The sequence below is a fragment of the Pan paniscus genome, chromosome 4 (assembly GCF_029289425.2).
Source record: "Pan paniscus chromosome 4, NHGRI_mPanPan1-v2.0_pri, whole genome shotgun sequence".
In the NCBI taxonomy this organism is placed as follows: domain Eukaryota; kingdom Metazoa; phylum Chordata; class Mammalia; order Primates; family Hominidae; genus Pan; species Pan paniscus.
The window spans coordinates 174,003,937-174,030,644 of NC_073253.2; the positions used below are offsets into that span (position 1 = coordinate 174,003,937).

Below are 26,708 nucleotides of genomic sequence, written 5' to 3' on the forward strand. Positions count from 1 at the left end.
AAGTAATCACAACCAGCGGTGGGAGCTACAGCACACTGATCCTCCTAAATGAATCTAATTTCCGGTTTTGTTTTTTCAAACTACTCCGCTTGCTTAACAAGTGCGCGGGCTGTAGGCAGCACGGCCAGCAGCTGGAGACCTCCTGCCTCGTGTGCGGCGTGCGTACCCCCTCGCACTGCAGCCCCTACGCGCACTGTCGCCTTTGAGAGCTCTCGTTGGCGGAGGCGGTTCCTCTCCCAGAGTTCGCAGCGCGCACCGCGGCGTCCCCTGGGAAGTGTAGTCGGCGTGGGGCCCGAGGCATGCCGGGAGTGGTAGTTCTCCCGCGGTTGGCGGGGTTTCGGGGACAGCTCGCGGCCTTTCGGGGGTTCTCCTGGCTTGGGCCATCCAGGCTTGGCTAGGATTGCCGGCCTGGGGTTGAGGCGCTCGCAGTGGTCTCTTTCGGGCCGGGGTGGATCCGGGCCTCTCCAGCGAGTGGGCGGCGTGCAGCCTCGTCTGGGCTTCTGGGACCAGCCCTACGCGGCTCGGGCCCCTTGGCCACTGGGTCCCGGGGCGCCGTCCGCGAGCGGCCTGGACTGCCGGAGACCCGCGGGAGGGAGCGCCTCGCCAGGTGAGCGGGGCGCGCCGGGCCGCTGGGGTGGGGATGCCAGCCTTTTGTCATTGTTCATTCTGCGATTTTCTTCTGTGCATTTTCTTCTGAGTAACGGAAATAATAAAAGCAATAGCTGATGCCCGCCGAGAGCGCTCGGGTGCCAGGCACCAGACTAGCGCATCGCCCGAACGAACTCCGCGCATCCCTGCTAACAGATAGGGTGGCGGTACGCTGTTCCCGCTCTGTCAGGAGGAGACCGAGGCAGAGTGGCGAGGTCATTGCCCCAGATGTAACTGGGGCCTGGGGCTAGGATCAGGATTCCCTTCCCGGCCCTTGTGACTTTGGGCAGGTCACGACCTCCTGGTTTTCAGTCTCCGTAACATCTGTAAATGTGAAGACTGAAAATACTGCGTGGAAAACTCTCACCGCTTCCTGGGAGGAGGTGCGCTTCGTCGCGTAACCGAGGCCTTGTATGGCAGCTTCCCCAGGGCTGGTCGAGGCACCCGCTGGAACTGGCCTGGCAGAGCCCCAGGTTGGCTCCATGCTAGGCGGCACCCTGAGGAGTCGCTGCAGATCGCGGGCCTGGAGGCCCTCACACTTGCCCGGCTGCCCCAGGCAGCCTCTTCCCTTGCTTTCTGTGGGGCAGGCACGGTTTCCACCTCTCCCACCTGGGGTTGGTGTTTGGGCAGCGACGGCTGTTTCTGGTTGTGGATGCCATTAGAGGCGGCACCTGTGGAGTATTAGGAGGGACAGCAAAGCTCTGGCTTTGGGTGGGGACAGTGCCTTAATCCTGTTACCTTGGGTAAAGTGTGGTAAGGCCCGACGAAGATCTAGTAAAGAGGCTGGGAAAGCTGAGTAGTTGGATTATGCTCACAGTTTCTTGGGGAGAACACAGCACTCCACGGAAGGACCACTCAGGGCAAGCAGTGGGGTCCGTCACCAGGGTAGGGATGCGGGGAAGCCTCTTTATCGTGGCTACCATAGGGAGGAAAGGGCGAGGCAGGGCAGGCAGGATGAGGATCAGCTAGCTAGGCTGGGAAGTGGCACCCCAGGAGACTGGATATTCATTGTGACTTTTAGGGTGTGCAGTTCAAAGCTAGCTAAGGACTCCAGACATCCATGGGTGAGTCACAGTTTGCCTAGAGGTAGCTGAGAGGCCCTAAGGTGGAAGTTAAAGAGTCAAAGTGCAGAAATAGAAGTAGGGTTGGCACATTGCCCTAGGAAACTAGTAAACACTCTTCTTGCTTTACATCATTACGGGGGGTGGCTTTTTTGAGACCTGATGGACATTATGGGCGGTTGTAACTTCCTCTCTCCAAGCCATCTCCTGACGCCAGGGTTCCTCTTGACACCTTTTTCCTCTGCAGACCCACCGTGTCCACACTCTGCTCTCCCTGGGTAGGAAGACTGAGGAGGAAGGGATGGCTGTGGATCTGCTGTCTGCTCAGGTGAGAGTGAGTGAAGGTTGTCTTTTTCATCAGTTGGCTTCTGGATTCAGAGATGGTAGACATGTTTCCAGACTTTGTCCAGGTGCTTTTTGGTCCAACTAAAACGATGGAAGAATCCGGAACCTCAAAAGTTTTTCCCAGTGTCTTGGGCTTAGCAAGGGGCTGCTGAGGAATGTGCCTCTTTTGTCCCGAGACTACTCTTAATTCACCCCGCTCACTCTGTGATCCACATTTGAGGCAGTTCTGAGCATATGCTTCCCGCTACACTGGTGCTGGGTGGGGAGAATGGGGCATGAAGCAGTCTTTGTCTTCATAGAGGATATAGTCACACTTGGGGCTAAGATGTGGAAGGGCCGGAAGACACCCTCCACAAGCATTTATTGAGCCCTATGTACAGGATCCTGTGCAGCACACGGGATGGAAAGAGGAAAGCTGTCATTTCCATCTTCTGGGAGTTCGTGGTATCGATCTTAGGAAACATGATTAAATGTTCACGGGAAATATCCCAGAAGTGGGGGCATTCTGAGTTTATACTGGAGGCCAGGACTGATATTGGTGCTTAGAGAAGACTAAGGGCATCCCAGAAGGAGTTCAGCGTGGTTTGGGCTTTGAAGCCCAGAAGGATGCAGGCCTGGGGCCTTCCCCTCCCAGTGCAGCGGGGATGTTAAGCTGTCCAAATGTCCATCTCACCTGTCTGATTGATTCCTCTATTTCCTTCTCTGATTCTTTTCTTTTTTCCCTGCTAGTTTAGCCTCTCTACCTGGGCTCTTTTTTCTTGTTCTTTCCCCATTTAAGATCCATTTTCATTACTTTAACCCTCAGCTTTCTGAGTATCTTCCCCAAATCTGTCCTCAGGCCTGACCTTCTTCCTAGCATTCCTGTCTGTCATTCCGACGTGGAAGTCCCATCTTTCCTTCACCACCGGCTCCCTTTCCTCTAGTCCCCTCCCTTCTGTGCATTTTTTCTGCCATACTCCAAAGCCTATTCTTCATTGACTCCTTTTCCAATAGCCCATAGGCTGGAAATGTGGACTCAGGAGCTTGACTTCATGGTTTCAAATCCAAGCTAGGGATGTAGCCCTGAGCAAGTTATTTTATCTCTCTGTACCCCATTTCCTCAATTTTGCTGGGGTTGATAATATACATACATGACTGAGTTGCTATGAGCATTAGTAACAGTAGTAGCTGGGCACAGTGGCTCACGCCTATAATCCCAGCACTTTTGGGAGGCCAAGACAGAAGGATTGCTTGAGCCCAGAAGTTTGAGACCAACCTGAGCAACATAGTGAGGCCTTGTCACTATACAAAATTAAAAATAAAGTAGCTGGGTGCAGCAGCACCTATAGTCCCAGATACTAAGAAGGCTGAGGTAGGAGGATCACTTGAGCCCAGGAATTCAAGGCTGCAAGTGAGCTATGATTGTGCCACTGCACTCCAGCCTGGGCATGAGAGTGAGACCTTGTCTCAAAAAGAACCCCAAAAAGTAGTAATTACAAGCATATTTGCTGTGAGCCAGGTTCTATGTATTACTATGTATAAAAATATCTATTCCTTTCATATAGTAAGTCATTTAATCCTTACAAGAGGACTGTTAATATCTGAATTTTACAGATGAGGAAACAGGCACAGAGAAGCAAGTAACTTGATCAAGGTCACACAGCTGGCTTTTGATCCCAACAAGACAGTCTATACTGTTAGCATCATGCTCTGAAAAAGTACATTTAAAATGCTGAGAGAAGTGCATGGTACGTATTAAGACCTCCATAAATTCCAGCTGTTACTATGATCAGTATCAGTAACAGCAGCAGCAGCACTATTTTAGGACCTGCCAGATTTGGTGTGCTTCGCCTCACTAGGCTAGACTGATTCCTTAATTAGAAGCAGATGGATATTTCAGGAAACCAAGACGTAAAGACCAGCAAAATGCAGTGCACAGGAATATCCAGCTATTACCTGGGCTATCTGCTGTCCAAAGGTAGGGTTCTTCACTATCTGAGCTCTCCCACATCCACAGCAGGAGAGACTTACTTCATTTTAGCCAAGGGCAGAGGTAGGTTTGTTTGCAACTCAGAGCCAGTTTTTGTTGTTGTTGTTTTTGGAAGGGGTGACAGCTGATTCAATATCTAATCCTTTTGTGGGTTTTTGTTGTTGTTGTTGTTGCTTTTTTTTAGAGACAGAGTTTTGCTCTGTCGCCCAGGCTGGAGTACAGTGGTGCGATCTCGGCTCACTGCAGGCTGGAAGGAACTCTTGGGCTCCTGCGATCCTCCTGCCTTGGCTTCCCAAAGTGCTGGATTATAGGTGTGAGCAACTGTGCCCGGCCAATATGTAACCCCCTTTTTTTTTTTTGAGACAGAGTCTTGCTCAGTCGCCCAGGCTGGAGTACAGTGGCGCCATCTCGGTTCACTGCAAGCTCCGCCTCCCGGGTTCACGCCATTCTCCTGCCTCAGCCTCCCGAGTAGCTGGGACTACAGGCGCCCGCCACCACGCCCGGCTAATTTTTTTTTTTTTGTAGAGACGGGGTTTCACCATGTTAGCCAGGATGGTCTCGATCTCCTGACCTCGTGATCCACCTGCCTTGGCCTCCCAAAGTGCTGGGATTACAGGTGTGAGCCACTGCGCCCGGCCTATGTAACCCTTTTGATTAAGTCTCCTGGGGACCCAGAGTGTCCCAGTCACAGGGCTCATTACCCCATTTAAGTCAGTGCAATGGTGATATCCAGTATCACATTCTGTCCTCATTAAGGGTACTGAGGGAGACATTTCTCTCTACTTGTTAGGAAAACAGCAAACAAGCATATTTTTTGGAAAAAAATAGGTTCTTTGCAATATGACATATTTCCATGTAATATATAATTTATTGTCTGGGGAAAAGGCACATGGAATTTGGTATTGATTGCTTAATAGTCATAATTTGTTAATTACATATTTTTCTGCAGTAAATAAGTACTTTTTTGATATTGTCAGTATTTTTAAAAAGAATAATCTTTATTTTTTTACAACAATTTTAGACGAGAGAATAATTACACAGTTATCATACCCTGCACCCAGCTTCCCGTTATTCCCTACATTAATTTGGTATATTTGTTACAATTAACGAGCCACCATTGGTATGTTATTATTAACTGAAGTCCATGCTTTATTCACATTTCCTTAGTTTTTACCTGCTGTCCTTTTTGTGTGCCAGGGCCCCCCAGGATTCCACATGACATTCAGTTTCACATCTTCTTAGGCTGCTGTGGCTTTGGGGCTTTCTCAGACTTTCCTTGTATGTAATGATCATAATAGTTTTGAGGAGTACTGGGTTAGGTTTTTTTTTGTTTTTTTTTTTGTTTGTTTGTTTGTTTTGAGGTGGAGTCTCACTCTGTCACCCAGGCTGGAGTGCAATGATGCGATCTTGGCTCACTGCAACCTCTGCCTCCTGGGTTCAAGTGATTCTCCTGCCTCAGCCTCCAAGTAGCTGGGATTACAGACATGTGCCACCACGCCCTGCTAATTTTTGAATTTTTGATAAAAACAGGGTTTCACCATGTTGGCTGGGCTGGTCTCGAACTCTTGGCCTCAGGTGATCCGCCTGCCTGGCCTCCCTAAATGTTGGGATTACAGGCAGGAGCTCCCATGCCCGGCCCTGGTTAGGTATTCTGTAGAATGCCCCTCCATTGTGATTTGCGTCATGTTTTTTCTCATTATTAGCCTGGGGTTGGGTTTTGGGGAGGAAGGTCACAGAGATGAAGCGTCAGTCTGATCACAGCATACTAATAACATGACATCCCTGTTGCTGTTCACCTTCATCACCTGACTGAGGCACTGTTTGTCAAGTCTCTCCACTCTACAGTTACTTTCTTTTTCTGCCTTCCCATACTGTATTCCTTCGAAAGACGACACTGTGTAGCCCACACTTACGGCCTGGCAAGACAGGCACCACTCCTAGAGGTGAAGAATCAACATACATTATTTGGAAATCTGTATGGAGGATTGTTGCTTCTCTCCATTTATTTATTTATTCAAACATTCATTTATATCAGTATGGCAAACATGGATCTTTCTGCTGTCTGTACATATCAATTATGCTTTAAAAACTTTTTTTAAGTGGTTACCCTCTAGTTTTCAATATAATTTCACAACTAATCGAAGTCCACCTTCAAATAACATACTGCACCATGGGTAGTGGAGGTGTCTTATAACAGAGTATTCCCCTCTTCCTTACGGCATTGCTGCCATTCATTTCACTCATCCATATGCTATCACCACCCAATACACTGTTACTATTATTAATTTAAGCAAATAGTTATCTTCTAAATCAAGAGTAGGAAAAATGTTATCATCATTTGTTCCTTCTCTATCTTCCCTCCTGTCTTCACGTAGATTCAAGTTTCTGACCTATTTTATTTTCCTTCCCTATGAAGAACTTCTTTTACTATTACTTGTAAGGCAGGACTGCTGGTAATGAATTCCCTCAGTTTTTGTTTGTCTGAGAAAGCTTTACTTCTCATCCTTTTTGAAGGATAATTTCTCTGGATATTGAATTCTACATTGGTGATTTTTTTCCCTCAACACTTTAAATATTTTGTTTCACTCTCTTCTTGTTTACATGTTGCTAATGGGAAAATCCACTGTCATTCTTATCCTTGTTCTCTATAGGTAAGATCTTTTTCCCTGTCTTCTTTCAAGATTTTCCCTTTGACTTTGGTGTTCTGCAGTTTTCCTATAGTATGCCTAGGTGTAGATATTTTGGTCGTCATCCTGCTTGGCCTTCTCTGACTTTTCTGGATTTGAGGTTTGGGGTGTGCTGCTCATTTTGGAAAATTCTCAGCCATTATTACTTTGGATATTCACTCTGCTCTGTTCTCTCTTTCTTCTCCTTATGGCATCCCAATTACATTGTAATTTTAAATGATCAAGTAGAATTGTATTTTTAACATGGAAGGATATACATGCTATATAGTAAGAAAATTTGGGATATGAAATGACAGTAATCATTTATCATTTCTCACAGTTTCTCTGGGTTAGGAATGCAGGTGTGTGAGAGAAACAGCTTACCACACAAAGTCGGGTGTCTCAGCTGAGAAATTTAAAGACTGAAGGCTATAGAATCGTTTGAAGCCTCAGTCGTTCACATGTCAGGTAGTTGATGCTTGCTGTTGGCTCATTGCTGTGATCACAGATAGGGCTATTGGATGGAACATCTACCCACAATCTCTCCATGTGTCTTGGGCTTACAACATGGCGACTAGGCTCCAAAAGTGAGCATCCAGTGAGCCAGGTGAAAGGTGTATTATTTTACTACCTTTTCTTGGAAGTTACATGCATCATTTCCATTGAATTCCACTGGACAGCTTCAAAGGAAGGAAACATAGAACTCACTTCTTGGTGGGAGAAATGTCAGTGTCACATTATACAAAGAGCACGTAAGATGAGAGAGAAATTGATGTGGTCATCTTGGGAAAGTATAATCTTCCACATTTGTCAGAATTAAAATATGTATAGCCTGTAATCCCAGCACTTTGGGAGGCCAAGGCAGGCGGATCACCCTGAGGTCAGGAATTCAAGACCAGCCTGGCCAACATGGCAAAACTCTGTCTCTACTAAAAATACAAAAATTAGCTGGGTGTGGTGGCACGCGCCTGTAATCCCAGCTACTTGGGAGGCTGAGGCAGGAGAATCGCTTGAACCCGGGAGGCAGAGGTTGCTGTGAGCCAAGATGGCACCACTGCACTCCAGCTGGCGACAGAGTGAGACTGTCTCAAAAAAAAAAAAGAAGAAGAAGAATGAGGTTGGAGGCTGGACATAGTGGCTCACGCCTGTAATTTCAGCTCTTTGGGAAGCTAAGGTGGAGGAATGGCTTAAGGCCAGGAGTTCAAGACCAGCCTGGGCAACATAGCAAGACCCTGGCTCTACAGAAAAACAAGAGAATTATCTGGGCATGGTGGTGCACATCTATAGTCCCAGCTACTCGGGAGGCTCAGGTGGGAAGATCACTTGAGCCCAGGAGTTCAAGCTGTAGTGAGCTATGATTTATTGCACTACTGCACTCCAGCCTAGGCAACAGAGTGAGACCCTGTCTGTTAAAAAAAAAAAAAAAAAAAAGATTTCTCTATGTGGATGTGATAAAGATCCATGAAATGCTAGTAAAGCAGGATTGAGAATTTTCCCATTAAAAAAGGATACATGTGTAAAGCACTGCTAGTTACCTGTAGAATGGGGCCGCTAATTGGAGTTAGGAGAGAATCCCTAACATCGCACTGCGTGTTCTTTTGCATCCTTTCTATTCTTTAGCACGTGTCTGTTTTCATATTGTTTAACAAATGGTCAAAAGAACACGTGTGTGTAATTGGATCTAAAATCTGGAATACATTTCTAAAAGAGGAACAAAAGTCTTGAGTAATAGGATTTAGTATGATTACATTGTGTTTTTGTTTTCAATTTAGACATTTTTTTCTGAAGTTTAATTTGTTTAATTTTAGTCTCTGATTATGCTTAATTTGTATACTTTTTAAAAAGCGAATGAAATTTTAAAAGAAAAAGAATGCTTTTTTTTTTTTCCCCCTGGGAGTATTCTAAGGCCTAGGGGAACGGGATTGGTGGTAAAGACGGAAGTTGGGTTTGCTGTGAGTGTCCTGTTAACAGCAACACGGAGCCTGTATTAGTGTGCCAGGGCACCATAGCAAAATACCAGAGACGAGGTGGCCTCAACAATGGAAATGTGTTTTCTTGCACTTCTGGTGGCCAAAAGTCCAAGATCAAGGTGTGGGCAAGTCCGGCTTCTCCTGAGGCCTCCTTGGCTGCTTGATGGCTGCCTTCTCGCTGCCTCCTGCCACATGGCCTCTCCTGCTCATGAGGGTGTCCGTGTCCTAATCTCCCCTTCTTAGAAGCACATGCCGTATTAGATTAGGATCCAGCCTAAAGGCCTCATTTTAATTTAATTACCTCTTTAAAGAACTTGTTTCCAAATACTATTACATTCTGAGGTATAGGGGTGGAAGCCAAAAATAAAATTAAAAGCCCCCCTGCAGCTGTCTGAATGGACTAACTCCTTGGCCCTTGAAATTTCACCTGAAAGACTGGTTCAGGCCGTGACAGGAAGTAGGGGTTGGACATGCCTCATTGTACCCTCCAGCATTAATATCTACACAAACCTTAAATCTGATAAGAAACATTTACAGTCTATTCTCTCTAAAGCCTGCTACTTGGAGGTTTCATCTGCCTGACAAAACCTAGGTCTCCACAACCCGTTATCATGACCCAGACATTCCTTTCTACTGATGATAATTCTTTCAACCAACTGCCAGGCAGAATATGTTTACCAAAAATACAGAAAGTAGCAGGGCATTGTGGCACGTGCCTATAATCCCAGCTACTCAGGAGGCTGAGGCAGGAGAATCACTTGAACCTGGGAGGCAGAGGTTGCAGCGAGCCCAGACTGGCCACTGCACTCCAGCCTGGGCGACAGAGCAAGACTCCATCTCAAAAAAAAAAAAAAAAGGCCGGGCGTGATGGCTCAGGCCTGTAATCCCAGCACTTTGGGAGGCCGAGGCGGGCGGCTCACGAGATCAGGAGATCGAGACCATCCTGGCTAACATGGCGAAACCCCGTCTCTACTAAAAAATACAAAAAATTAGCCGGGCGTGGTGGCGGGCGCCTGTAGTCCCAGCTACCGGGAGGCTGAGGCAGGAGAGTGGCATGAACCTGGGAGGCGGAGCTTGCAGTGAGCCGAGATCGCGCCACTGTACTCCAGCCTGGGCGACAGAGCAAGACTCTGTCTCAAAAACAAACAAACAAACAAAAAAACACCAGATATTTACTTTTCTAGCTTTAATTATAGATAAGGTACAGGCTTGTGACCCAAGCTTGACCTACTTCAGACTTTCAATCAGGAGCTAGAGCTACGAGGAAACAGGAAGAGAACAAAGGTCTCCAACCCCCAGTTTTGCAGACCGGTACCAGCTCCTGGTCTATTAGGAACCAGGCGGTACAGCAGGAAGTGAACAGCAGGTGAGCGAGCATTAGCACCTGAGCTCTGCCGCCTGTCAGATCGGCAGCGGCATTAGATTTCATAGGAACATGAACCCCATTGTGAACTGCGCACCTGAGGGGCCCAGGTTGTGTGCTCCTTATGAGAATCTAATGCCTGTGATCTGAGATGGAACAGTTTTATCCTGAGACCATTCCCCCAACCCTCCTGTCTGTGGAAGAACTGTCTTCCACGAAACCTGTCCCTGGTGCCAAAAGGCTTGGGGGCCTCTGATATCGAGTACAGTCTGGTAATTTGTGGCAACATCAGTAACATTGAGTTTGTAGAGGAAGGAGGAGTGGCACAGCAAAAGCAGTAGCTGTCTTGTGCTGGTGAGGCTGTACCATCTACTTTTCCATGACAACAGTTTTCTCACAAGTCTGGTTTCCTAGTGTGATCCTGGCTGTGGTCCGGAATGTTGCTGCCCTAGTTTCTGTTTTATTTTCCAAGCCTACTTCTGTGACTATCAGTTTCCCTGGAGCTACCTGGTCTCTTGTGTAAATGAGCCAAAGTCAGTTTCTATTGCTGGAAACCTAACAAACTTCACATTTCTTATAATCTTCTTATAAAGCCACCTGCCACAACCCAGATTCTCATCTTGCATTTTAAAAATACAGCTTAGACAACAAGTGTTTCTAAGTGAGAACATTGTAAGCATTTTGAGTGGAGTTATCTTTCCTTATGCAGCACTCTCTCATCCATTTCCAGATGATTAGCAGCCTTGATCTCTCTCTCTTTTTTTTTTTTTTTTTGAGACAGAGTCTCGCTCTGTCGCCCAGGCTGGAGTGTAGTGGTGCGATCTCGGCTCACTGCAAGCTCCGCCTCCCAGGTTCACGCCATTCTCCTGCCTCAGCCTCCTGAGTAGCTGGGACTACAGGCGCCTGCCACCAAGCCTGGCTAATTTTTTTTTGTATTTTTAGTAGAGATGGCATTTCACGGTGTTACCCAAGATGGTCTTGATCTCCTGACCTCGTGATCTGCCTGCCTCAGCCTCCCAAAGTGCTGGGATTACAGGCGTGAGCCACTGTGCCTGACCCTGATCTCTTTTTTTAAATGCTGGTAGGACTCCCTTAGTCACTGTGAAAAATGAAACACCCTCACACATTGCTACTCACTCTAGGGAGGTGGGAGGAGATACCACACGCTAACTAGAACAACTGGATGAGATGATTGATAAGATGTGTTTCAGGTCTGGAGTTCTAGTAGTCGGTCATTTTATCATTTCTTAATATTTAATGAGCTTTGCTAGGCTCACTGAGTTTTTAAAATATACTTTCAAAAAGATACATGTGCTTCCAGCTTCTGGTAATAGAGAAATAGCTCCTTTCAGACTAATTCATCTGTGGATAACTACTACACTCTGGATAAAATATAAGAAACCTTAAGGTACTGGAGAGAAATCAAAAGCAGACAGATATTAGACACCTGTGTATATTTGGAAGAAGGAATTGTCACCAGATAAATTTTCTGTTTTTTACAGCTTTTTGCCTGGGAGTAGGCCACAGTCAGCACCAACAGAATAATCAAAACTTAGTCACAAACTTGCAGTCTTACTGGTGTGAATAACCACAAGATAGAGTTTGAGGCAAACTTAGCAGTTGGAAAGTGAGAGGAGGAATCTTGGAAAGGAGAGAGGCAGAGAAGGGAAGCCCCAGATTCTGTGCACAAACTCTGCCCAAATCTCTAGCTGACCCCTGAACCATACATGCACAGGACAGACTCAAAGTAGCCCAAATAAGAACTGAACAAAGATATTTGATGCTGCCCACTAGAGAGGTGGCAGAGTTTGGAATTTGACTCCAACTAAATTAACTACCTGCTTAAAAAAGTCAGTACTCTTCAAAGGAACATAACAAAATCCAGAGTTTCTACACATTGTGTACTATACAATTTCCAGGATAAGGTAGGCATATGAAGAAATGGGGAAGTGCAACTAAAAAGAGGAAGACAATCAATAGAGACAATGACCCAGATGACCCAGATATTAGAATCCACAAAGATTTTAAAGCAACTACTATAACTGTGCTCAAGGACTTAAAGGAAAATATACATGTAAGGAATGAACTAATAGGAAATGCAAGCAGAGAAATAGAGATTGTGAAAAAAGTAATTCTAGACTATGAAGTTTTAGAACTGAAAAATAAGATACCTGAAATTGTAAAAAAAAAAAAAAAATTACTGAATAGGCTTAACTTTTGGAAATGAACATAAGGAGAAGTCAGTGACAGTTGAAGGTAGATTGACAGAAATTATCCTATCTGAAAAACAGGGAGAAAAAAGGCCCTCAGTTACCAATTAAATGATATTAAAAGGTCTAATATACATGAAATTAGAGTTCTAGAAGGAGAGGGGACAAAGAATGGGACAAACTATATTAAAAGGAAATAATGGCCTAAAATTTATCAAATTTGGTAAAAAACATAAATTTACTGATTTATAACATTTGATGAATCTCAAGCAGGATAAATACAAAGGAAGTCACAGCTACACACATCATTGATCAGTGACATGCAATAGAAATACAGTGTGAACCAAGAATGCAAGCCACATACCTAATATAAAATTTTCCACCAGCTACATTAAAAAGGTAAACAGAAGCAAATAAATTAACTTTAATAATATATTTTCTTTGACCCAGTAGATCCAAATATTATTTCCACATGAAATCAATATAAAATTATTGAGATAACTTGCATATATGTTTGTGTATGTATGTATGTATATGTTGTATGTGTGTGTATATATGTTTTTAAGTAAATAATCTGGTATGTATTTTATACAGATAACATATCGCAATTCAGAAGAGCCACATTTCATGTACTTAGTAGCCACATATAGCTAGCTGGTTTCTACCATATTGGGGAAAGTCATAGAGAAATCACAAAAAACAAAGATTTGAAAGGAGGCTGAAAAAAATTGTACTACATACAGAGAATCAATATTTGAATGACCGCTGGCTTCTCATCAGAAGCAACAAAGACCAGGAAGCAATAGAATGACATTTTACATGCTGAAAGAGAGAGACAAAAAAAATCAACCCAGAATTCTATATCCAATGAAAATACTCTTCAAGAATCAAGATGAAATAAAGCCATTTTCAGGTAAAATAAAATTAAGCTAATTCATTGCCAGCAGGCCTGTACTATAAGATACACTAAAAAGGAAGTTATGTAAGTTAAAAGAAAAATATACCAGAGGGGAACTCTGATTTTAGGAAGAATGAAGAGCATTAGAAATGGTAGCTATCTGGATAAATATAAAATACTTTTTTTCCTTTCGATTTCTTTAAAGTGCAGCTGATTGCTTAAAGCAAAATAATACTATTGTATTATAGGAGGGGGTTTACAATGTAGGCAGCTATAATGCAAATAACAACCATGAAGATAGAATTTATTTACATCTGAACTGGAAATGCTCTATCTTTTTCTCTAGAAAAGCTCTATTTTTATCTCTGGGAATTCTTGGTGGTCTGTTTTTTTGACTGTTGGCCAAAACAAGATAAAGGCAGCATGGTTTTTTTTGTTGTTTTTTGTTTTGTTTTTGTTTCTGTTTTTTGAGACAGAGGGCTGGAGTGAAGTGGTGTGATCTTGGCTCACTGCAGCTTCCCTGGGTTCAAACAATTCTCACATCTCAGCCTCATGAGTAGCTGGGACAACAGGTGCATGCAACCAATCCTGGCTAATTTTTTGTATTTTTAGTAGAGATGGGGTTTCACCATGTTGCCCAGGCTGGTCTTGAACTGCTGAGCTCAGGCAGTCCACCCACCTTGGCCTACCAAAGTGCTAGGGTTACAGGTGTGAGCCACTGAACCCAGCCATCAGCTTGTGTGAGTTTTTGTTGTTGTTGTTTTGTTTGTTTTTTCAGAAAGAGTCTCGCTCTGTCTCCCAGGCTGGAGTGCAGTGGTGTGATCTTGGGTCACTGCAACCTCTACCTCCCGGTTCAAGTGATTCTCCTGCCTCAGCCTCCCGAGTAGCTGGGACTACAGGCACGTGCCACCATGCCCAGCTAATTTTTGTATTTTTAGTAGAGATGGGGTTTCACCATGTTGGCCAGGATGGTCTCCATCTCTTGACCTCGTGATCCGCCCACGTCAGCCTCCCAAAGTGCTGAGATTACAGGTGTGAGCCACCGCGCCTGGCTAATTTTTGTACTTTTTTTTTTTTTTTTTTTTTAGTAGAGACAGGGTTTCACTGTGTTGGCCAGGAAGTTCTCGCACTCCTGACCTCAGGTGATCCACCCACCTCCGCCTCCCAAGGGGCTGGGATTACAGGCGTGAGCCACCACACCCGGCCTGGCTTGTGTATTTTTAAGATCTCAATGTCACTGGCTACTCCTGGTAAGCTTCCTTACTGATGGCTTGCAACTGGCCTAAATGATCTGACAGGACTTGCTTGATTACATAAAAGGCCCCTGCTGAGAGTTCCTCCTTTGAGCTCTCCCACACCAAGATTCTTCACACAGACCCAGAGTCATGGCGTGGTCTGTGCAGATAAGGGAGACAGCACATGGAGTGTCTCAGCTTTCTAGTGCTTCCCTGAACTCTCTTTCTCTTGCTGTGCTGTACCCTTTGCCTTTCAATAAAACCTTGACATGAATACGCTCAGTGAAGTTTGGTAAGTGCTGTCAACTCTCTGAACTGGGAAAATCTTTGTAAAACTATAGCATAAAGAAGGGTGGTGATGTCCTATATACTTGCAAGATTCTTGCACTCTATGTGAAACGATATATTAGCTCTAAATAGGTGATGAGTAACCAAAAATGTATATTATAATTATTCGAGTAACCACTAAAAATACAAAGAGGTCTAACTACAAAGTCAACATATAAATTAAAATAGGCCAAGTGTAGTGGTTCACACCTGTAAGTCCAGCATTTTGGGAGGCTGAGGCAGGAGGTGGATCATGAGGTCAAGAGATCAGACCATCCTGGCCAACATGGTGAAACCCCGTCTCTACAAATATACAAAAAAATTAGCCGGGTGTGGTGGTGGGCGCCTGTAGTCCCAGCTACTCGGGAGGCTGAAGCAGGAGAATGGTGTGAACCCGGGAGGCAGAGCTTGCAGTGAGCCGAGATCGCGCCACTGCACTCCAGGCTGGGTGACAGAGCGAGACTCTGTCTCAGAAAAAGAAAAAAAAAAAAAAAAAGCTGGTGGTATGTGCCTGTAGTCCCAGCTACTCAGGAGGCTGAGGCAGGAGAATTGCTTGAACCTGGGAGGCAGAGGTTGCAATGAGCTGAGATTGCACCACTGCACTCCAGCCTGGCAACAGAGCAAGACTCCATCTCAAAAAAAAAAATTATAAATAAAATAAAATAAAATGGAATTTAAGAAAATTCAAAGCAAAGGAACACACATACATACACACAATCTCCCTAACTGTAAAAAACTGTAAGCCTAATGATAGGGCATAAAGTAATAAGTGAAAGATTGCTTTTCTGCCCTTCTCCACAAATATCAAAGAATAACGAGGGTGACAGCTTGTATCCTTCCAGATAGTTGTGCATGGGTCATATATATGTATATACAGATGTAGAGTTTTTCAACAAATATAGATTCTTTTGTGGCTGGCTTTTTCATATGAATCAATAATATATGAAGGTCAAATTCCAGTGTCATAGAGATCTACCTCATTCTATTTAGTGGCTGCATGACATTTCATGGAATAAATGTACTGAAATTTGCTTATCCATTCCCTTATTGATAGATATGTAGGTTGTCTTCAATTGTTCACATTGTATTTCTTTCTTATTGCTGCTGTAACAAATTACTACAAATGCAGCATCTTAAAACAGCATAAATGTATTCTTTTACAGTTCTGGAAGTCAGAAGTCTGAATTCAGTTTTACTGGCTTGAGGTCAGGCTGTCGGCAGGGCTGGGTCCTTCTAGGGCTCTCGGGAAAATCTGTTTCCTTGCCCTTTTCACCGTCTAGTGGTTCCCTGCAGCCCTTGGCTTGTGGCCCTTTCATCCATCTTCCAAGCCTAGCACTCCAGTCTCTGCTTCTGTCATCACATCGCCTTCTCTTGAGAAAGATCCCAGGCTGGTATTTAAATTCCTTGTTGGCAGGAACTTTGCCTGTTTTCCCCTACTCCCACTGCATGTGGCATGTGTCATTGTTCTCAATGAGTACTCCATAAATACTTTTTTAATTAAATAGCTAATGGGTGGTTCCAAAAATTACGTAAACAGTTGACGTGAATTATTAGAATCCTGAGATTTTCTGTACATCCCACTGTCACTTTCTTCCTGCATTTTCCGTTGAAGAAGATGGTCCTGGGTGAGCAGGTATGGGTTTGCCATTACAGGAGCCTGTGACATTCAGGGATGTGGCCGTGTTCTTCAGCCAGGACGAGTGGTTGCACCTGGACTCTGCCCAGAGAGCCTTGTACCGGGAGGTGATGCTGGAGAACTACGGCAGCCTGGTCTCACTGGGTAAGAATTTTTGCCTATGACGAAGAATCTGTTATAGGAACGCCTCACAGGTCCATCTTTGGGGTTCCGAGCCTGTGGTCTTGTACCCTACTGAGCCCCTCAGAAAGGCTGAATTGCCGTAGAGTGGAAACTGTACATCTTTGTTGTGATGCCCTTCTTGCTATCTGTTTCTCTACCCTCCACTCTCCCTCACATCCTACCGCCAATCAGTTCCCTCCTTGGAGTAGGCCAATGACTAGAGATCCCAGTTTAGATTCTGAAAAACACATAGGGACCCCCCATCTTAGAGGCCTTCATTGTCAGGGCCCTATAATGGTTCTGAACTGAGACCTTCCCCCGCCATTGACAGCTCCAGTGCCCCTGCAAAGTGCTTGTGTTGCCTTGTCTGCCTCTCAGGGCTTGCCTTCTTTGCTGTGTTGGTTCAGAGTGAGTAGTAGGTCAGTTCTAGGATTGGTCTTCATGCTATTTGTTCAAACTTCATTTGCTTCCTCATGAGCAGGGATTCCATTTTCAATGCCAAAGTTGATTCATCAGTTGCAGCAAGGAGAAGATCCCTGCATGGTGGAAAGAGAAGTCCCTTCAGATACCTGTCTAGGTAAGTGAGAGGCTGGGAAATGGGCACAAGGGGGTCTTTATAGACAAGTAGGTCACAAAGAGGCAGTTCTTGGGAAACTCTTGGAAATGCTGAGTCCTATTGAGATGCTCAGGCCAGTTGTATTTTGTTTGAGTTGTATAGGTTAAAGTACACACAATTACCTAATTGCAATTATCTAATGTTAACCTATTTTCTATCATGGATTGATGAAAGGAAATCAGGTTTTAACAGAGAGTAGTTTAGAGTCACCTCGAACTAAATCTTTTCACCCAGAATCAAAGCTGAGCTTGGGGCTTGGGCATTTTTCAGGACTTTAAGACATACTGACTTCAGATCTCCTGCAGATTTTCATTATTCTCAAGAGATTCCTACAAAGAGAGTGCAGTCTTTTGGTTGCAGCTTATTAGAAGAAATGAATATGTCTCTCTTTGTGATAAAATAAAAAGAGGAAAATAAAAAGAAAGGTAATATGAAACAAATTGTAATTCTTCCAGTCACCAGGGATAGATTGTTGCACAGGGGTGATTTACTCCATGTTTTCCTCTTTTTTATAATGAGCATCTTAAACTTCGATCACATAGAATCATCACAGTCATGCTGCAGGGCTGTTGTGATTTTCAAAACCTGAATGTCCCCCCACTCCTTTTTTTTTTTTTTTTTGAGATGAGTCTCTGTCACCCAGGCCGGAGTGCAGTGGTGTGATCACAGCTCACTGCACTCTCCGCCTCCCAGGCTCAAGCGATCCTTTCACCTTAGCCTCCTCAGTAGCTGGGGCCACAGGTACCTGCCACCACGCCTAGCTAATTTTTTGTATTTTTGGTAGAGATGGGGTTTCACCATGTTGTCCAGGCTGGTCTCAAACTCCTGAGCTCAGGTGATCCACCTGCCTCAGCCTCCCAAAGTGCTGGGATTACAGGTGTGAGCCACTGTGCCCAGCCTGTTTTCTCTTTAACAGACTGTTTCCCCCTTCACAGACTACAATATAAAATCACAGTCACATGAAATAAAGAAATTTAAGAAAACCAATCCAAATATTTAAAAAATTATCAGGCATAGAATTTCAGAGAGAGCATGGGGAGAAAACGTAATGAAAGGGACATGTGAGTAAGAAGGAGAAGGTGGACAGGCTGCCTACTTCATTGCCTGGTATATGCATAGTGGAAAATGATGACAGAGTGGAGTATCCCATGGTATTCAGCGTGGGCTTATCATTTGGCATTTTTCTGTATCCTCATATCTTCTACTCAGCCTGTTCTTCTGCATCTAACTTTACTATATCCAGGTGGAATCGCTTCATTTTCATTGTTAATTTGTCCAGTGTATTCTCTCATGCCATTCCTTAACCTGTTTACCTCACTTTCCTTTATCCCATCCTGTTCTTCCCAAGATTCAAGTCAGCATTTGAAATCTGATTGTATCACTCTTCTTTCATATATACTGTTACCAGTTTTTTTGTCTCACCGATACATCAGTTTGTTTCTTCCAGCAGAGGAGGCATTAATTCTTCTGATTCATTTTAGGTTTCAAGACTTGGCTTGAAACAGAAGCATTGCCTCATAGACAGGACATTTTTATAGAAGAAACATCTCAGGGAATGGTAAAGAAAGAATCCATTAAGGATGGTCACTGGGACATTAACTTTGAAGAAGCTGTGGAATTTGAGAGCGGGATAGAAGAAGAGCAAGAGAAGAAACCTCTTAGACAAATGATAGATTCGCATGAGAAAACCATCAGTGAAGATGGAAACCATACAAGTCTTGAATTGGGGAAAAGCTTATTTACAAATACAGCTCTTGTCACACAACAGAGTGTTCCTATAGAAAGGATACCCAATATGTATTATACATTTGGGAAAGATTTTAAACAGAATTTTGATCTCATGAAATGCTTCCAGATTTACCCAGGAGGAAAACCTCACATCTGTAATGAATGTGGGAAGAGCTTCAAGCAGAATCTGCATCTTATTGAACATCAGAGAATTCATACAGGTGAGAAACCCTACAAATGTAATGAGTGTGAAAAAACCTTCAGCCACAGATCATCCCTTCTTTCTCATCAGAGAATTCATACTGGAGAGAAACCTTACAAGTGTAATGAATGTGAGAAGGCATTTAGCAACAGTTCAACCCTTATCAAACATCTGAGAGTGCATACTGGAGAGAAACCATATCGATGTAGGGAATGTGGTAAAGCCTTTAGCCAGTGTTCAACCCTCACTGTACATCAGAGAATTCATACTGGAGAGAAACTCTATAAATGCGGTGAATGTGAGAAGGCCTTCAACTGTAGAGCAAAACTTCACAGGCATCAAAGAATCCATACAGGTGAGAAACCCTATAAATGTAGTGAGTGTGGGAAGGGATACAGCCAGTTTACATCTCTAGCTGAACATCAGAGGTTTCATACTGGAGAACAACTGTATAAATGCTTGGAATGTGGGAGAACCTTCACACGTATTGCAACCCTTATCGAACATCAGCGAATTCACACTGGACAAAAACCTTATCAGTGCAACGAATGTGAGAAAGCCTTCAACCAGTATTCGTCCTTTAATGAACATCGGAAAATTCATACTGGGGAAAAACTTTATACATGTGAGGAATGTGGGAAAGCCTTTGGTTGCAAATCTAACCTTTATAGGCATCAGAGAATTCATACTGGAGAGAAACCGTATCAGTGTAATCAGTGTGGAAAGGCCTTCAGCCAGTATTCATTTTTAACCGAACATGAGAGGATCCACACTGGAGAGAAACTGTATAAATGTATGGAATGTGGGAAAGCCTACAGTTACAGATCAAACCTTTGTAGACACAAAAAAGTTCACACGAAAGAGAAACTCTATAAGTGGAAGGAATATGGGAAACCTTTCATCTGCAGCTCCTCACTTACCCAGTATCAGAGATTTCTTAAAGGAGATAAAGCCTATGAGGTTTAGTTCATCTCTCAAATAATCCAAGACTTCTCACTGGGGAATAAGGGAATACTAAATAGGGTACAAACTCCTAATAGATTTGTCTTTTTTACTTCTCCTGAAGGAAATATGTTAGTTGCCACTAAGTCATGATAAAATTGATCAGTGAGACTATGAAGAGCACTGACTTGTTAAGTTTTAAAAGAACCATAAATTCTAAGGTATCTAAAAACCTATGAGTATTTAATTCATAGAAAAAATGTAAAAGGCCTAACTTTTAAAAAATCATGAAAAATAGTTGAATATACATTTTGTTTCTCTCATAAGACCATATTCCCTTTAAAAGAGTAAGCTTCAATATGTGAATTTTCTTTTAAAAACAGTCACTGAGTTAATAATGTAAATAAGTGTGTGGCCTTCTTTAAAATAGCTGGCTAACATAGGAAGCACTTCTTTTCATAAAGAGAAGCTAAACATAAAAAGGAATTATTTAAATTTAACTCTTCACATGGAAATAATAATAAAGCTCTTTATATGAGCTGTCCCACCAGCAACTTACATATGTAAACATACATATATACACATATGCATGTGTGTGTGTAAACATAAAAGTCCTTTATTATTAAAAAATGTAGTTTTATTGATTTAGAATTTAGTTCTTAAAATCTTGCCCAAAGGTAGACTCTCTTTCTTTTACTTTCTTCCATTATTTCTTAAATTGATGTGGTTTTATATAACTGAACAGAGTACTATTACAGTACCGTAGAAGGCGGATTAACTGAAGCAGCTGGAAAGACTGTCAAGCACATACTTTGTTATCTGTTGCAGAAGGGATGTATTTGGCAGAATCTCAGGCTGCATGTCTGGTAGCTCATTAGAGCCAGGAGAGATTTTAGTTTAATTATAGCCTTTCATTGTACTAACAAAGGATTTGAACTTAGTGAACAGAGTCAAGACTAGAATCTAGGTCTTCGGTTCTGGTGTTTTGTGATCATTATAGGCTCGTTTCCAACCTGAGGTCCCAAGAGTACTATTTGTTTTGTAGCCTGGTTAGACATAGTTGCAGTAATTTAAAGTTACTGTGTTATCTTTAAGGGCTTCCTCTCACCTTAATCTTAATAATTGACTCACAACTATATTCTTTTTTCTTATGAGTCCCTAATTATGCCTGCTTTTGTTATAATTGTACTTAAATCCTTAAAGCTAGCTGAGGTCCAGATAGTGTAATTGCTTTTGGAGGCTTCACATATAAGGTTGCCTTCTTATTACACATATTTTAGGAATTATTTTATGGAAAGTTATATATGAAGAGTTTATTATTAAGCATTCCTTTCATCAGTTTAAATGTTTAATTCCTCCCAGGTGTTTTTCCTCCAATTTTATATTTGATTTTTCATTCAATTCACAGTTGGTATCATTAAAAAAAAATTCTAATACAATTAGCTAGACCTGAGAAAAATGTTAGAATTAAACTCAAGCAGTCAGTATAGTATATTTCTTAACCGACTGGTTTTAGCTTATCAGAAAGTAATTATTTTATGTATTTAAATACATTTACAAAGAAAATGAGGCTTTTAAACAGACCTCACTATTTAACATTTTACACAGTAGTGGTGAGCATGCTTAGTACCCAAATTTTGGTTTCTAAATGCCATTCCCCACTAAAAGGAACCAGGGTTCCTTGGAGAAATGGCTGATTCCATGTTTGGAGCAGGGGAAGTAGGTGGTGTGGCTAAAATACTTTTTATTAAGAAAATAAAATAAAAGCAAGATAGTATTTGAAGACTAATGGGGTAATGTCAGAAGGGGACAGGCGCCAAGTTGAAGGTATTCTCACTGGCCAAATTTAGGACAACTTAAAAAGAATAATCACTCTTACTGGTGATAATACTAAGAAGGAAAAGAAGTTCATAATGATGAAAGTAGAGAAAAAAGAAAACTCTATACAATTATTTGCAGAATGTCTTCTTTTAAATGTACATGGAATGATAGATTTGGAAAAATTACCATTTTACAACCCTTAATGTAATTAAATCTGGCAAAAATCGATGGTAAAACCCATTAAGTGGAAAAAATTTTAAGGAACTTTGTTTACAAGGTGTCAGAACATCACAGATATCTATTGCAAAAGAATTGCCTTTACAGTGAGATTTGGCTGTCAAACTGCATTTCACTACTTCTGGAATAAGCCAGCATTATGTGGCTCTTGATGGGATGCGGTATGAAGCATGTGTGATCATCCTTGATGTACTGCCAAAAATGTTTACCTCAAATTAAATCTGTCTAGACTTATCTTCCTATTTAAAGAAATACAGGAATAGAGGAACAAGTTTTACACAGTATGGAAATAAATAGACAAGTGCAGAGTTGGTATAGGACAACTGGACTTTTTTTATATATTTATTTTAAAATGGTTTTCTTAAATTTATTTTTTTAAACATAACACGAGAAAGGTGTTAAAACTGGTGTAATAGCTCAAAAGAATTAAGTAGTCCAGATTTTGGGAGGGATGAAGAGGGAGATATTCAGAAACCTTCACCAGATTCCTCCCAACTTGATCATAGTGGATTAATGACGTGCTTTGTGGATGTGGTTAGTCAATGACACCAGCTTGACGGATCTTTCTTTCTGCACCAAACCCCATTGAGTTATCTGGTCCCCTTGGCTGACGAAGAGCCATTAGGCGAGGATCACTGGCATCATCCAGGATGATGTTCTTCAAGCGACTGACCAACCGATCAGGTTGAGGAGCTGCAACAGCCTTGGGGCCCTCACAGACTCGCCAAACATTCCAGGCACTGCACTTGCCAGTGCGCTGATGAAGAATCACGGAGAACTCCACCTCATCTCCTGCCTGGAGCTCAAGGCCATCCTCAACTTCTTTCATATGGAAAAAGAGCTTCTTGCTATCCCCTACTTCATAGTTAATGAAGCCAAACTGATCTTGCACACATTCCACTGGCCCTACGCAGGGGTGTGATGTTGTAAGCCATAGTTTGTGCATTTTGGCCCTGGTCTGGACTTTTCAAAAAGCAAATGTAGTAAAACAAAAAGTGGTCTCTGCTAGATTAAGACAAGAGACATAACCAAATGGAAAGTGTGATCCTTTATTAGCTTCTGATTCATAAAAAAAAAAAACCTATAAGAGACATTTGGGGGGATATTTGGGGAAATAGGAAGATGGAATGGGTAGTAGATAATGTGGTATATTTGATTTTTCTAGAAGTGATAATTGAGTTACATAGGATAATAATGTTCTAATTCTTAGGAGATGCATGCAGAAGTTTTTTTTTTAAGTTTTGAAAAGTCATGATGTTGACAGCATATTTTCAAATAAATATGTACAAAATCAGTCAGTTGTTTTTTGTGGTGGATCTATATGTGGTGGATGTTCATTGGTCATTTAAAACATTTTTCTATGTGTGTCAATTTTTAATAAAAATGCAAAAAGTGATTGGATAAAGTGATGAATATTAATCTTTCAATCAGAATTCTCCATTTATATTCGTAGGAAGTTCCTGTTTGAGAGTTTATCCTCCAGGGATGTAATCATTGGCAATAAAGTAACTAGGTGGTACCAGTTCTCCTTTAAATGGAATGAGCATGTTCCACTTTATCTCTCATGCTAAATGTAACTAAGGCATGGAGCAGCTGTCTGGGGACCCTCAAAAGTAATGATTGATTGATAACAACAGGCAGATTTGGGAAGGAAACTAGAATTTGAAACAAGATCATTGTGGCGCTCCTGGGCATTCCTGTGGTGAGGACAGAGATGGCTGAGCAGGCATCTAAACCTCAGAGTTAGTTAGGAACCCTTCACTCTGGGCAGAGGATTTGTGAGCCAAGAAGGGTTAGGAGACTCCCCATTGCTTTTCTTCCCTCACTATCTTCCTGCTACTTGGACCTGGAGGTGATGTATCCATGAGGTGTGTAGCAGAGAGGAGAACCTAAACCCTTGGATTTCTAACCTGAAGATCAGGAAGAGGAAGTGGCTCCTGACAGGTGGAAGGTGTCAAGGTGGTGACAAAGATAAGGAAGGTCAAGAAAGTGATTTCATAACAGTTGTTTATGCAATCTGGGGCTCTCCCCTGGTCTATACATATATAGGTCTGAGCCGATAATTGTTTGGGTCTGACACTGGGCAAAGATCCAAATAGCACTGAGAATACTTAGAAAACTGGACTGACATTAGAACCACAGCCCACAGGAGATGGATTGGAACTGGTCACCAAGACTTAGCCAGTTAAATTGCCTGCTGGAAAAAATACCCTAACATTTTCTGGAAGAATTAAATACCCAGAGGCTCGTAATATTCAAAAGGTCCAAGATGCAATGCAGAATCACGTGAAATACATGAGTCAGGAAATTTTCAACAATTCAAAGACAACAGACACTAACCCCAAGATGACACAGATGTTGGAATTATGAGACAAAGACTTTAGATATTATAACACTGTTTCAGAAAGTGACCATTCCAGAAATTGATGGAAATGTCAAATTTTTCAGCAGGAAAATAGTAATTTGACTCACTTCTAATAAATAGAATATGATAGAAGTGATGTGATGTCACTTAAAATATTTGGTTATGAGAAGACTGTGGCTTCTGCATAGGCATGTGCTCTCTTGAATCACTTGTCCTTTCAGAAACCAGTTGCCTTATCGTGAGGACACGGCCTGTGGAGAGTTCCATGTAGTAAGTAACTGAAGCCCATGGCCCACAGCCAGCAACAAACTTTGGCCTTCTAGCAGCCATGTGAGTGAGCTTAGAAGTGGATCCTCTCTTGCCTGAGCCTTCAAATAGAACTGCAGCCACAGCCAACTACTTGCCTATAACCTCATGTGAGACGCTGAGCCAGAAAGACCTAGCTAAACCACTCACTTCTGGCTTCTTAACCCCCAGAAACTCTGGGTTAGTACGTGTTTTAACTGGTAGGTTTTGGGGTAATTTGTTATGCAGCAACAGATAACTGATACAGAACTTGGTACTTGGAGGTGGGCAGCTGCCATAATGAAAACCCAAAATATGGGAGGGGTTTTGGAACTTGGCAGTGGGTGTTAAGTAGGCATGTGCTGGTAAAAGCCTCAAGTGCTTTGAAGAAACTATAGCAGCATCATGTCTGACAAGGCTGTAGATGAGGACTTCTAGAAGAGTGAGGTAAATGTTATTAGAAAACTGGAGGAAGGAAGAACTTACGTAGTGGCAGACTGAAAGTAAAACATGTGCCTAATATGATCTCACTAGAGAGATTTCCTGACCGAGTGTTGCAGGTGCCATCTGGCTTCTTGATTATGGTAACATATAAGGAGAGATTAAAAACTATAGGAAAGACCATTAAACAAAAAGGATCCAGGGCTTGATGGTTTTGGAGATAATCTCATCAAGACAACAGGATTTGCTAAAATTAAGAAATCACTTCTCAGCAAAGATCAAATTTAGAGAACTCCTTGGAAAACACCCTCCAATGATGAAGCTCCATATAGTATTTAATACAAATTAATAAAAAGAGTTGACAAAGATGTGGAAAAATTGGAACCTTCACACACTGCTGGTGGGAGTATAAAATGGTGCAGCCTCTTTGGAAAACAGACTGGAATTTACTTCAAAGATTAAATATAGAGTTACCATGTGACTTAGCAATTCCACTCCTAAATTTATACCCAAGGGAAATGAAAACAAACATTTATATATGTACATGAATGTTCATAGCAGCACTATTCTTAATAGAAAGTGGAGACAACCCAGTGTTCATCAGCTGGTGAGTGAGTAGGCAAAATGTGGCATATTTGTATAATGAAATGTTGTTTGTCAATAAAAAGAAATAAAACACTGATAAATGCTACAACATGGATCAACCTTGAAAACGTGCTGGGTGAAGGAAGCCAGTAACAAAGGACCACATATCGTATGGTTCCATTTATGTGTGATTTTCAGAATAAGCAAATCTGTAGAGACAGAAAGTAAATTATTGATCTCCAAGGGCTTTAGAGAGTTGGAGAAAATGTGGGGTGACTGCTAATGGATGTGGAGTTTCTTTTTGGAATGATGAAAATTTTCTAAAATCATGCTAATTATCGCACAACTCTGAATATATACTACAAGGCTTTTGGACTGTACACTTTATATGGGCGAATTGCATGGTGTGTGAGTTCTATCTCAATAAAGTTTGTTGTAAACAACCTATTTCAAATGCTTATCTGTTAATGCCAATCTGTAATAAAATTTTATATAGTTCATCTTTGGAAATGTTCTTTCACACCGATAGCATTGTCGGATGCTGGTATCTGTCCATAAGCATATTATTTCAATTGGGCATATCCATTGCTTGGAAGTCATTTATAGAATTTCGTTAGATTCTTTGGATGTTTGCCTTTCAGCACACTGTTACGTTGCAGATTAAGAAGGGTTTGGGTGGATGCTCCTCAGTTGTACTGTTAAGTGAATTTTGAAATATGTATATTTCTTTTGCATTTGCATTAGGATCTAAAAAATGCTGTTGGAACTGGAGTTTGTGCTCAGAATCCATATGTGTGGAAAATATTTGTGAGAATGGAGATATCACTTCTTATTTTAAACTTGGACAGCATGTGAAATATGTAAAGCATTTTCACATTACTTGCGATTCAAATATTAGTTGTCATTGAAATGACTTTGCAGCAGAATAAGCTTTGCACGTAAGCTCTGATTTGCCTTGAAATTTGAAGTCGAATTCATTAAGAAACATCAAGTTTG

General features: G+C 42.2%; 1 protein-coding gene across 1 annotated transcript; it reads left to right on the forward strand.

Annotated features, from left to right (window-relative positions):
- ZNF354C (zinc finger protein 354C) lies at window positions 1-26,212 on the forward strand. Its single transcript, XM_008962157.6, has 5 exons — window positions 1-607; window positions 1,957-2,037; window positions 16,346-16,472; window positions 16,972-17,067; window positions 18,588-26,212. The coding sequence occupies exons 2-5, from the start codon at window positions 2,011-2,013 to the stop codon at window positions 20,000-20,002; spliced, it is 1,665 nt and encodes a 554-aa protein (XP_008960405.1). The 5' UTR covers window positions 1-607; window positions 1,957-2,010; the 3' UTR covers window positions 20,003-26,212.
- Window positions 26,213-26,708: the final 496 nt, after the last annotated feature.

Coding starts and splice junctions, on each gene's coding strand:
- ZNF354C (XM_008962157.6), top strand. CDS start 2,011: ATGGCTGTGGATCTGCTGTCTGCTCAG. Junction 2,038..16,345: donor TGGATCTGCTGTCTGCTCAG/GTGAGAGTGAGT, acceptor TTGCCATTACAG/GAGCCTGTGACATTCAGGGA. Junction 16,473..16,971: donor CGGCAGCCTGGTCTCACTGG/GTAAGAATTTTT, acceptor CCTCATGAGCAG/GGATTCCATTTTCAATGCCA.